This window comes from Elgaria multicarinata, chromosome 1 (genome assembly GCF_023053635.1).
Source record: "Elgaria multicarinata webbii isolate HBS135686 ecotype San Diego chromosome 1, rElgMul1.1.pri, whole genome shotgun sequence".
NCBI lineage: Eukaryota > Metazoa > Chordata > Lepidosauria > Squamata > Anguidae > Elgaria > Elgaria multicarinata.
In genome coordinates this window covers 179,475,287-179,488,584 of record NC_086171.1, presented here as the reverse complement: position 1 = coordinate 179,488,584, position 13,298 = coordinate 179,475,287, and the positions used below count along the sequence as shown (strand labels likewise).

The 13,298-nt window shown below is 42.4% G+C and overlaps 1 protein-coding gene across 1 annotated transcript; it reads right to left on the bottom strand.

Annotated features, from left to right (window-relative positions):
• Positions 1-366: 366 nt before the first annotated feature.
• Positions 367-11,871, bottom strand: LOC134410904 (tubulin alpha-8 chain). The gene is made up of 5 exons (XM_063144421.1): positions 11,772-11,871; positions 6,366-6,588; positions 3,517-3,665; positions 1,822-2,502; positions 367-880 (listed from the first exon to the last, which is right to left on the bottom strand). Exons 1-5 carry the CDS (start codon positions 11,772-11,774, stop codon positions 587-589), a joined length of 1,350 nt encoding a protein of 449 aa, XP_063000491.1. The 5' UTR covers positions 11,775-11,871; the 3' UTR covers positions 367-586.
• Between the last annotated feature and the right edge of the window lie 1,427 nt (positions 11,872-13,298).

Below are 13,298 nucleotides of genomic sequence, written 5' to 3'. Positions count from 1 at the left end.
TGAAGAGGCCAAGAGCAGTCATATACCAGTGAGACATCTTTCCCCCTTTTTTCTATTATATCTGGTGGGTTTTTTTTAGTAGATTACTAAATTATGATTAGCAGATATACTCACAACCCAAAGTTCGTAACATTCAGATCAACTCAGAGGCACTAGTTTTAAAGTAACATGGAGTTTTAGACTATTTTCTAGTGCAGTAACTCAGGATCAAGTTACAAGCAACTTCACCATTAAATTTCACCTCTTTGCTGGTAAGCTTCTCTTAGCCAAGCTAACACAGTTCCTTGTCAAGGATTCTACTCCCCTCTTAAAGTTTGCTTGCTTTGAAATATAGCAATTAGTAATGAGCCAAGTACTCAGTGTTAGTTAACTAATATGCAAGAACATTTTATTTGTATCCAGCTGAAAGTTTTAGTACTTGCATCATCATCAACTGGCAAATTATCTTGGTTATAAGAGTTTATTCCAAGCACTTTGGCAAGGAAGGCTAAGTGTACAGTTTACATTTGAGATGCGTTCCCCATTTACTTTTTATTATAAGCAAAGCAGCAAATGGTAACAACCACACAATAGACTTTTATAAAGTTTAATACTCCTCGCCTTCATCTTCACCATCCAAGGAGTCTGTGCCCACTTCTTCATAATCCTTCTCAAGTGCAGCCAGATCCTCTCGGGCCTCAGAAAATTCTCCTTCTTCCATTCCTTCTCCTACATACCAATGGACAAAAGCACGCTTGGCATACATCAAGTCAAACTTGTGGTCCAGACGGGCCCAGGCTTCTGCAATGGCTGTAGTATTGCTGAGCATACAGACTGCACGTTGGACTTTGGCCAAGTCACCACCAGGAACTACTGTTGGGGGCTGATAATTAATACCCACCTAAAAAGCAACAAATATAGACAAGGTAAGGCTCACCAATAGCACGGGAATAATTATTCAACATGTTCCCTCTTTTCATGTCGTAAAGGAGCTGCCTCTGAACACAGAATAGGGCAGTCAAGATCAAGAGGTCTGCATTTAAGAGCATTGGGTTTGGAATTGTAGAACTTAATGCTAGTTTAAATCTTTTCATCTAAGCTCATTTCCCAAACTGATTTAAGTATAGCAAATCCACAATTTACCTTCTTCGTTGAGGGTTTTTCAAACACCTTCCCACAAAGTAGTGCTTCTGTTATGGGGATAGATTTTACCAATACTCTAACTGTAATATTTTATTGCTGTTCTTCCAAGCAAGCACATTTGATTACTCTTGGAACCAACATGTGGAGAGTGGTTAGGTGAGTCTTGCAGGCACCTATTAGAGCGCACGACATTATTAGTTGTCTCTGTTCTCTACTTGCCTCCATCAATTTGTAACTTAAGGATTGTTAGGAGTCAGTGCTCCACCCACTTTACCTCCCCACAAATAGCATGGCTAGCACTGAACATGCAACATATGAAAAATCCCTAATCTTTAATATCTGAATGGTCTTCATAGATCATGAACTAGTAGTGGGGTTCAAACTGCTTTACCTCCTGCATGTAGATTCTGCAATAGAAATTCAGATCTCTCCCACTAAAATATGAGAGAACTGCTTCAGCTACTACATGCCTTATTTACACAAAATAAAGGAAGCTGTGCTGGTCCTTAAGAAAAAATCCATGTTCAGTCAATGTCTTTATTAGGACCGTGCCCTTAAGTCATTGTAGTCCCAGGGAAAGTCACTTACTTGCCTGTTTACATCACTTGTAAAATTACATACTTGTGATGTGCTTATTCAGTAAGCTACAGATCTCAAAATAAACAAAAAGCCATTTTGAGTCCAATGAGCAGCACTTACCTTAAAACCAGTAGGACACCAGTCAACAAATTGAATGGTACGTTTTGTTTTGATAGCAGCAATAGCAGCATTGACATCCTTGGGGACAACATCTCCACGATACAACATGCAGCAGGCCATGTACTTGCCATGACGAGGATCACACTTCACCATTTGATTAGATGGCTCAAAGCAAGCATTAGTAATCTCAGAGACAGAGAGCTGCTCATGGTAGGCTTTTTCTGCTGAAATAATGGGGGAATATGTTACCAGAGGGAAGTGGATTCTGGGATAAGGCACCAGATTTGTCTGAAACTCTGTCAGATCCACATTTAAGGCACCATCAAATCTGAGAGATGCAGTGATTGAGGAGACAATCTGACCAATGAGACGGTTGAGGTTGGTGTAGGTTGGGCGTTCAATGTCCAGGTTCCTACGACAAATGTCATAGATGGCTTCATTATCAACCATGAAGGCACAGTCAGAGTGTTCAAGGGTGGTGTGGGTAGTCAGGATGGAGTTATATGGCTCAACAACAGCAGTTGAAACTTGGGGAGCTGGGTATATGGCAAATTCTAATTTTGATTTCTTTCCATAGTCGACCGAGAGGCGTTCCATCAGCAGAGAAGTGAATCCCGAACCAGTGCCTCCTCCAAAGCTGTGGAAAATCAGGAATCCTTGCAACCCAGTGCACTGGTCAGCCTGAAACACGAATATGCATGTTATAGCAGACCAGTAGGCTTAACATTTAAGAATTTTGTCCTTTTGCCCTTTCTCTCTTGCTTATGGCATTTTACATGACCACAAAAATAAATTTTTACTGTTCCAAGTCACCATTTAATTTTAAATGAAACATTTTATTGATATAGTTCATAATAAACCCTTTCTTCCCCCCCCCTTTTAAAATGTTGTCTTTTGATATGTTTATTGTGAGCTGCTTTGGGTACAGTTTACTACAGAGAAGTGGCACATAAATATACTAAATAAATAATGTTCTTATATATAATGGGATTCACCACTGAGCATTTTACAGAAAAAGAAGAGTCAAAGTTGATCTCATTGTATGCAGCAAAAACATATTGATAATCTCCTTCTGAATAGGCCGTTAACAGCAAGAACTAGGAGTACTTCCCAAACCAGCCAAGCAGAGATTTGCTACTCAGAGGTAGCAGTTTCATATTACATGGAAGTCACAGGCAAATTCCATTACCTCAGATTTATGTACTGAGCAAGCCACAATGCACAGATTTCAGATTTTTCTTATCTTACTTTGTCACCATTTGCCTCTCATTTCTCTTTGGCTTGACTCCCAAACCATGAGAGAGGAGACTAAATTCCCAAAGTTGGCAGAAGCATATATCAAATATTGTTTTAATCCCCTTACAGGGGCCTCCTAGACTAACATGTATAGCCACTAAGCAAGGCAGAAATGATGTTTGCTCAAGCCCTGTTGGTTTAACCATACCAAACGTGTCACATCAGGCCTACCTCACGCTCCTAACCAGAGTAAGCAGCCTAAAACAACAGCCAGTTTCTAGTGGAACCATGTGCTCAATTTCTCCCTTGATTTAAGTGAAGTACAATAGAGCCTGAGTATCCCTACATTTTGACAGACTCAAAATATGCTAGATGAATTTTGAACCTTCATAATTTGTTTTTAAATTTGTGCAAAAGTTGCAGTATTAAGTTTGACAGTGCAAAAACACTAGAACTTACCAGCTTCCTGACACGCTCCAGAACAAGGTCAATTATTTCTTTGCCCACAGTATAGTGACCTCTTGCATAATTATTAGCAGCATCTTCCTTGCCAGAAATCAGCTGTTCAGGGTGGAAAAGTTGTTTGTATGTTCCATTCCGCACCTCATCTGCAACAGAATGTGTAAGTTTTTCTTCAATAAAAATGGAACAGTCTAGCATAGAATTCAATAGTTTCTGTTAGACACCCTTACATGAAATGATCAATTCCCATTATGCTCAAAGATAGTTTCAAATTATAATGTGTGTGGTTGATTCGACTCACTGGCTCCAAGCCAAGTGTGTGTTCATGCAGGAGTCAAAACTGTGCAAATAATCAATCATGCAACTCTGCCGTTTGATTTTGGGGGTAGGGAGGGAAGCACGAGGTATTAAATGCAGCCTATTGCTCCCTTCACCTGAACGGCTGATGAGCACTACCTGTGATTACCCAACAGGGTCATATACTGCCCAGTTGCTGAATCTACTGAGAAATTGTGCATGTAGCATCTTCTTGTGCTTGTTATTTCCCCATCCTGCTAAAAAAAAGATATGCAAGAGCCTGCTTCCGTATGTGTACTTCCCCTAGCTGTATAGTGGCTAACCACATGGGGCCAGTTATCAGTAGCATCAAGTTGCATGGCAAAGACTAGCACTTTGCTTCCTCGGATCTTTTATCAATTGCAGAAGTGGGGGTAGTATCTCAGCACATAAATGGAAGCTACAAGCAACTGGTCCTTCATGCAACTACTTTAAGTAGGTATTAAAACACTGCATATAGTTGTTTGAAACAACTGTTAAGTTAAGCATTTTCTCTACAATTTTATGAAGTAGTTTTGCAACTCTGTAAAATAGAAGGAGCCAAAGAATTAGATCCATATCCTTGCTACTAAGGGGCAAAGGATTTCATTTTGGCATTAATAAAAATCACCTCACATAGATTGCATTAGTTTAATAAGGAAAGCAGTTTAAAAATAAGGCTGGGTGTATATTAACTATTTTACTTTCCATCTTTAAACCAACATTTTTAAACACTAAATATACTAGAGCAACCATAGTACATCGTGGATAAGATAAAAAAAATTGAAGAAGGTATTTTCATGGAACATGAACATGTTAGCTGTCCTTTAGATTTGTTCCAATAGCTTAACTTCTATTGTGTAGGACATTTAGAGGGGTGAAGAGTGCAAGTTTTGAGTATAAGAAATGATTTTATAGCAAACAGTAACTGCATCCAGTAGAGCAAGCTGGCTGAAGGGGGAAGGAGCTCCTGAGTTCGAGTGCTGACTCTGACCTTCGATCCAGGAATCTGAAGAACTCTGTGCCCCCCCCCCCACCAAATTCTGTCTAGGGGCCACAGGATTACTCTCCCCATAGGCTTGAATGGGATTTTCTTTTTTAAAAAATATTATAGAATCATAGAATAGCAGAGTTGGAAGGGGCCTACAAGGCCATCAAGTCCAACCCCCTGCTCAATGCAGGAATCCACCCTAAAGCATCCCTGACAGATGGTTGTCCAGCTGCCTCTTGAAGGCTTCTAGTGTGGGAGAGGCCACAACCTCACCAGGCAACTGATTCCATTGTCGTATTGCTCTAACAGTCAGGAAGTTTTTCCTGATGTCCAGCTGGAGTTATGGAGTTATATGGTTAACTGCTGTTCTTACAAACTATTATTAATTTGATTTAACTTATTGCTCATTTGTCCATTGACTACCTTGAGTTCCCTCTCAAGAAAATAGCTAGGATATAGCTTTTAAAATAAAAATATAAATAATATGAGGGTTAATATTTTTTATTAGCACAATCCTATGCACATTTAGACAGAAAAAAAGTCCTACAATTCCCAGCATGCCTAAGCTAGCATGTATCCTGGGAGTTGAAGGACTTTTCCTGTCTAAAAATGCACACAAATGCACCCTTACTGAAACTTAGGTGCTACCCAGGCAATCTAATCTTTCAAGAAACAAACCTTGCAGAGGCTTAGACACTACATCTTAACCTTGGTAATATTTTATGGCACCGAACAAAGGGTGTAACACTGGACAATGGGAAATACTAATTTTTGAGGGTTATTGTGCATTCCTGCCTTAATTAAAATAAAGCAGACTAATCATACATTTGCAAATAAATCCCTGTTGTGCCTTGCTCTGGCTCTCATTGTAGTATCCAAAAGACAAGGGAAACAGGATCTTCAGAATTCACTTCAGAATCCAATATAAACTTCTCCTGTTAACCTTCAAAGCTTTTCACGGTCTAGCTCCTTCCTATCTCTCCTCTCTCATCTCACACTATTGCCCCGCTCGTGCTCTTCGCTCCTCTGATGCCATGTTTCTCGCCTGCCCAAGGGCCTCTACTTCCCTTGCTCGGCTTCGTCCATTTTCTTCGGCTGCCCCTTACGCCTGGAACGCTCTTCCAGAACATTTGAGAACTACAAGTTCAATCGCAGCTTTTAAAGCTCAACTAAAAACTTTTCTTTTTCCTAAAGCTTTTAAAACATGATGTTGTGCGGACTTTATACTGTTAGTTTTACCCTACCCTGTACCTGCTTACCCTACCCTGTGCCTGTTGGCATTCTCTTCCCCTCCTTATTGTTTTACTATGATTTTATTAGATTGTAAGCCTATGCGGCAGGGCCTTGCTATTTACTGTTTTACTCTGTACAGCACAATGTACACTGATGGTGCTATATAAATAAATAAATAAATAAATAAATAAATAATAATAATAATAATAATAATAACAACAACAACAGACATACCAGGCTTTCAGTTATACAGTTACCACCCCCCTTTGCATCAATCCCAGCCATTACAGTAACAGGCTGTATTTACCTATTACTGCTGGCTCCAGATCCACAAACACAGCACGAGGGACGTGCTTTCCTGCACCCGTCTCACTGAAGAAGGTGTTGAATGAGTCATCTCCACCGCCGATTGTTTTGTCACTTGGCATGGTGCCATTAGGCTGAATGCCATGCTCCAAGCAGTAGAGTTCCCAGCATGCATTGCCAATCTGCACACCAGCTTGGCCAACGTGGATTGAGATGCACTCACGCTACAGAAAGGGAGACAGAGGGAGAAAGTCAATACGAATACAATTTCCTCTTCCTTCATTCTTTACCATAAACTGAAAGGCAATCTGCCACTTAATCCATTAAATGGGGAACATGTGGTTGGCAGCTTCTTTTGAATTGAATTCAAGTTACAATTATCTTTTAAGCAGTTACCAACTTCCTGAAGGTTATTAATAAAAAGAATGTAGTACTCCCTGGGCATCTAGCACTGCCAACCTAGCTACAGAAATAGAGCCAGTTTGTACATTAAACAACCAATAGACACAAACAGGAGAGAGCAGCAGCTAAACTACGCAGCAGTTAAACCATGGTTTGTTGTTGGGTTAACTGCTAGGTTGTTCAGCCATTAAACAACCAAGCGCTCTGGGTTTGCATATCATGCTCAACAATCTATGATCATAGACTGTGAATTGGAAGTGGCTGATGCAGAGGAGACATCACACCTGCTTTCTCCCACTCATCCACAAAAACACATGGGCTATTGTTACATGTGTACCAGGTTGTAGTATTGCCAGTGGAGAAGTCCACCTTTAGAGAATACACAACAGCCAAAATATAGAAGTTTTAGTTGAAGACAGAAAAATGAATCCAGCATATTAATGTTGATAATTCAGCATAAGAACCGTACCTTTCCCAAATTACTATATTCCAGCTATTTTGACCTGAATCTTTCCCATGGGGAAGTAGAAAATACATTCCATGGCCATCTAGTCAATTCATCTGCCAAGGCATAAATGAACTAGAAGACCAGATGACTATGCTTTAGCATAGTGGTTCCCAAACTTTTTCAGGTAACCGCCCCCTTGGTTCCACAAATTCATGCCCAATGCCCCCTACCCTATAAAAATCATTATTCAGAATAGCAGTTTTCAACAACCCACTAAGGAAGATAATAACAATAAAATTCAAAACAGTCACAATTAATTGAATATTTATTCAAAATCCAATTACATTTTTTTAGTTTATTCAGTTAAACACAATTGATGAACTTGATCCAGTGATATCATCTTTTCAAGTCTGATAGTCATTTAGCAAGAATATTAGATATCGCATTTAGTAACTAGGGTAGAATACCTCACTATTCTGTAAATTCTTAATGTGATGGATGGGCTTGATGAAGTGATACCAGTTTCCCAATGTCTGGTTTAAAGTCACTTAACATGAGTCTTAAATCACCACGTTTAGTAATCTGGAGTCGATTTCTTTGCCTGGAGAGAAGTAGGCAGACCAAACCACATCCCACCAAATATGATGTTGGAAGTGCAACTAGGAGCTTCTGAACCACTCTCCATAGTGCAGGATAGCAATTCACTGTTAAAAGGACTCTTCTTAAATGGTCTTAATACATGTGTGGATTCTTCCCCTATATGGCTTGGAACCAAACTACCTTCTCCCATAAAAAATGTCCCTGGGTTTTAAGACCTTCTGGAGAGGCGCTTCTCAGAAAAGACCACTTCGAGCGCTCCCCTGCCTCTTAGCGCCCCCCTATGCAATCCTCCCTCCCCAAGGGGGCAGTACCGCCCACTTTGGGAACCACTGCTTTAGCAGAATGAATTCAGATATGAGCATCTGCAGTGGTTCAATATTTTGCTGCGTCTCAGTGAAGATGCTTCAAACTAGATGCATGGGCTTGTAACTGGCTAAGTCCTGTCATGATTAATGCATTCCTATAATACAGTGTGTTGTTATATTAAGAACTTTATTGTGAACCACTCAAAAGTCTTTTAGCTAAAGAGCAGCCAAAATCTATACAAATAGATTAAATATGCTGTCTGTTTGGGATTTATGGAAATTGCAATCCAACACATTTGGAGGGTGCCAGGTGAAGGCTGATTTAGATATACGATACAAAACTACATTCTTTGCAAGCAAAATGTCATCCTGAGTTCAAGGATATTTACATTATAGATAAGGCAGATGGTGATGTTCATGTGTTAACCTGAAATCATGTTTCACTTGAGGTAACTGGAATAGAATTGGGATGTTGTGATAAATGAGGTTTCTCCATTCCAATTGGTTTCTCTTCTTGAATATGGTTTGATGTATTGTAAATGCTTCTCTCTTTCATGACCTGTTGATTCAGCTTAATTATGGGTTGTTCCTGTATCATTCCTTACTTGGAAAGAATGATGAAATTAACTCAGTAAGCAAGCTGTTGCTGTGCTTTTAATTAAGTGTCCTAATTTGTGAACAGTGACCCCATTTTCTAGGGCTCAGGCGATACTTTTGAAAATAGTTTGGGATACTCCTTCATTTCTTATATTTATAGAATTCTTTCAACAATTACCCAAAGCAGGTAGACTGCAAAACCATTGGCTTTCAACAATCTCAGCTACACAGTCCAATGGTATTTCACATTTGGCTCAAGGAACAGTTTCCCACAAAATTGTCTGGTCCACTGCCCAAACCTTCCTCCTTTAGAATGCCTCTGCACCTTCAGCTTCTTTGTCAATGCCTAGTGCTTGCTGCATGAAATGGCCAATAGGTCCTACTGTAATAGCCCCAGGCCTTACAAGTCCAACCACCTTTACAGCTGTGTATTTGCTTGGTATGAATCTCTTCTTTAGTAAGTTGAGAGGCCCAGGGCAGGAATGTGAAGGACATGGCTCCCCACGAAGAGAACACATTAGCTTCCTACCATTGCCTGATTTATCTTGGACCAAAACTCTCATCAATCCTCATCACAGGCAATGCTGGCTGGGGCTGATGGGTTTTTTAGTGCAGAACATCTGGAGGGTACCAGGTTGGGGAAAGCTGAAAGCAGTGCACTTCAGTGACCCACCCACTGAGGAGTGGCTTACAGGACACTCCAATCACCCAGTCAGGATTCATAGTTGCAACAGAGATGTGGAATGTGATTGTTCCAGAGATGTAGTTGAGTTTTTGTATATCCCCAAATCAGGGATAACTGTGGATGAAACACACCCCTCACTCAACTAAGTCAGAACCGGAAGCAGGTACAGGTAAGAAAGGTCTGATCAACTCTAATAAAAGTGAGGAGGGAAATCTGACCACCTGTTGACTTATGTCAGTCTTTGCTAACATGGCCTCCAGATGTGTTGGGCTACAGCCCCCAGTATCGCCAGCCAGCACAACCAATGGACATGATGGCTAGGGGATTATGGGTGTTGTACTCCAACACATTTAGAGAGCACCAGGTTGGAGAAAGGCTGACCTACTAAGTAATAATGGAAAGCTATCAACATTGATTTTACTGAAGTATCACATCAAAACTGCAATCATGCTTATTTACTTCATAATGGAAGAATCTTTGAAGAGGATTTGGACAGTCAAAGAAACTCAAGCCACTGATCAGCCCTTCCTTGGCCCAGGAGTCAGGGAAGAAATAATTTCCACAATTTCTTATACTGCTTACTGCTATCTACAGTCTACAGAGAAATCAAATTCCTCATCTGCAATAATTTAATCTACGTAAATGGAATATATTTGTGCTTCTGCTGTTTGTACAGGTCACCCTTCACTTATCATTCAAATGCCACTTTAAGGGTCAGATTGAGTGCAGTATTTTAGCCAGATGTTACAAATCTGTCTTATTTCTAGATTCATTGTCTTCTTCTATCAAAGCAAGATTTCCTTGCTTTCTTTGTCCTTCAGAAGCTGTATTTGGAGTAATCACTATCACAAAAAAGCGATAGTACAGTAAAGTCCTGAGACCAGTTTAAAAGCTCTGTCTTGCAATATAATTTTCCACCAAATGAAGCAATTAGAATTAAAAGGTAACTAGTTAAGCAATGTGAACTTTGTGCCAAAATCAGGGAATGAAAACAGCCTTTTTACTAGCTGTCATAGGATGTTGAAACATCACAGAAGGGAAGAATTCTGAGAGGCAGCCATCTTCTTTAGGAAACGTCCCACCATTTTGCATCAATGCTTCTGTACAAACTTATGGAAGGAGGAAAAACCAAGTGGCCAAAAGTGCACCAACCAGTTCTACAGCGACAAATAAGATGTCAGAACTCCTAAGGAAAAGTGCTAGCTGGTGAAAAGTCGGTAGGGCTTGAACGTCTTAAATTGAGAGCAGGCAGGAGTTCGAGTGGGGGATCAAAAACTTCCCCCCACTTCTGCTGCCCCTGCACCACAGTCCAGACAAAGAGGGTTTTTTTTTGTAGTTGTCAGCTCTAAGTGTCCCAGACAATGAGTCACGCCCAAGACATTTTTAAGCCCTAGCTTCTTGCCTCTCTATTTGTCCTTTAATTTCAGGACATGCAGACATTTTACATATCGCCAGGCACCTCTCTACTTACTGGAGGTCCAGATACACTTGGAAGACGAAAAAGATCTAGAACTTTAGCAGATCTTTAAGAGATCTGCTAAATGAAGGAGGCTTTAAGAGAAGCGCGAGGGGGAGGAACAGAAGAGGCAACTCGCGGCTATGGCAAACGGCACGGCGAAACCGAGGAAGCGATCTTAAGTGCAATCGCAGTTGGCTCGACTCCCCCGTAGGGGGATTTTGGACCCCCCGACGATCACCCCTCCTCCACAACCTAGGCGGGGAAGGAGTAAAAGAACCATCCGGTTTGACTCACGTTTCCCCAACGTGGTGCCCTCCAGATGTGTTAAGATACAGCTTCCCAGCCAGCCATGTTGGCTGGAGATGTTGGCGTTGTAGTCCAACACATCTGGAGGGCACTGAAGAAGGCTGCACTAGCCTACCTCTTTCTATGTATGAGAAGAGCTGTGGGGCTTCAAATACAAAATAGTACCTTAGGAAAAGGGCCATAATGCTTTGCATCCCAGTTACGGAAGCAACTTCGTCAATACATTCCGTCCTCGACTCCTGCAACCGGCCTGGCGCGACCTTTAAGGGGCAGGTTCCATGCCCAGAACAACAAGGTTTCCCCCGTCCTCTTTCCCTCAGAGCCAAGAACAAAAAAACCACTAACGAGTGGGGGTGGGGGAATAAAATGCCCCCTCCCTGTCGGCTATTTGCGTGCACGCATGAACCTGGCTAGGACCGCACAGAACGCGGAAAACGAGCAACGGCGTCAATGCCAAACGCTCATTACAGCCAAAGTTGACCTTACAATCGCCTTACGTAACTCTGAAACGTATCGCGCGGTGTATTAATAATATGGATGGAAAAAGCAAAGCAGAAGTCCGGAGGTATTGGAGGGTGGGGTGGGGAAAGGCAAGCGGCCCTTACCATGTCTCCGGCAGGCTAGGAGTCTAGGAGGTTATCGGTACTCTGGCGACAGCAGACGCGCTACGGGTCTGAACAGCACCGCGAAAACAGCTGCTCTGCCGCCCGGACAGCCTTTATATAGGGAGCCCAAACGAGCGCGTCTCTCCTTGCAGTGCATTGGACAGCGCCTCGGTCTCCTTGCGCCTCCCCTTGCGCGCTATTGAATAGGGAGCGAAAGGGAGACGCCCACCCTGCACCGTCATTGGGCAGCGGATATGAATGTGTCCTTTTGCGGATAGCCATAGGGTAATTCGTAATGGAGCAAAGCTGAATTATATATTCCCGCCAAATCAAAAGGCGACCGGATAATTTCCCCAACCTGGTGCCCTCCAGGTGTGTTCGACTATAACTCCCATCATCCCCAGCCGGCATGGCCATGCAGGCTGGGGATTATGAGATATGTCGTCCAGCACATCTGGAGAACATCAGTCTGGGGAAGGCTGGAAAATCTCCTCCCCCTCCCCCAGGCCCACCACCTCTTACTCGCATTCTTCCACCCTCAGGGGAAGCTGCTTTATGCCAAGTTCAAATGCCTGCCTACGCTTGTCTGGGGCCTTGAGACGCAGGTGCGTTACCCAAGGAGCTGCTTGCCTGGATTTTGAAATGCTGCTTGCATACGTTGACTTCCTTCCGGGGGGAAAGAGAGAGGGAACTCAGGACGCAGTGGTTTCTGCACAATTCACCATGTTTCCGTTTGTGTTTTGCAGCGGGAAAGTAGCCCTCGCCTAAGAACCTCGCGCTATTTTTTTCGCTGCGCTTTTCTGTGAGCGCTCGAGGGTCGTCACCAAGTGCAGAACCCCAGCAAACACGAAGCCCCAAAGCGTTTCGTAGCTCAGCGTTCTTCTTCTAGTAGAACCACCTCGGGGCCTGGGGCAGATGTGATATTGGAAGCCCCACTGCTGTTCCCTACAAGGCTCCATGCGCTCGTGGGGCTTTAGCAGTGAGCGACGTGGCTCCGCCCGGGCCAACAATACGCGCAGGAATGGAGCCTGTTGCAGGTGGGGGGCGGCGGGTTGCTTTGCTTTGCGGGGGCCTGGGGCAAATTTATTTCGTTGCTTCCCGTCCCCGGAACAGTCCTGGAAATTACTCAACATATTATTAGTAGAAAGTACTATTTCATATAATTCAGTCTAACAAAGTTTGTGCCAATATACCCGTAAGCACACTTAGTAGCTAGCAAGTCCCATTGAACTTAATGGGACTTACTGCATAAACATACTTGGGAGGACCATAGAGAAACTTCTCTTTGCAGGCTTTATACTTTTATTAATAGATGGGGGTGTCCCTGAAGGAACAGAGGTATTTACTGGAATGTCTGTAATTAATACTTAGATGTAAAAAAAGAAAGAAAAAATAGTTGCCTAGGCTCATGCTTGCTTGGGAAGACATTGTGCCACCCACTCAGGATACTTTCTGTTCCACAATTCCTGCTGGAATAATGTTTCTGGGTGGGACAGAATTCCCCAATCTGGGTACCTCCAGATGTTT

Coding starts and splice junctions, on each gene's coding strand:
- LOC134410904 (XM_063144421.1), bottom strand. Junction 3,666..6,365: donor TCTGGAGCCAGCAGTAATAG/GTAAATACAGCC, acceptor ATTCTGTTGCAG/ATGAGGTGCGGAATGGAACA. Junction 881..1,821: donor GGTGTCCTACTGGTTTTAAG/GTAAGTGCTGCT, acceptor GTTGCTTTTTAG/GTGGGTATTAATTATCAGCC.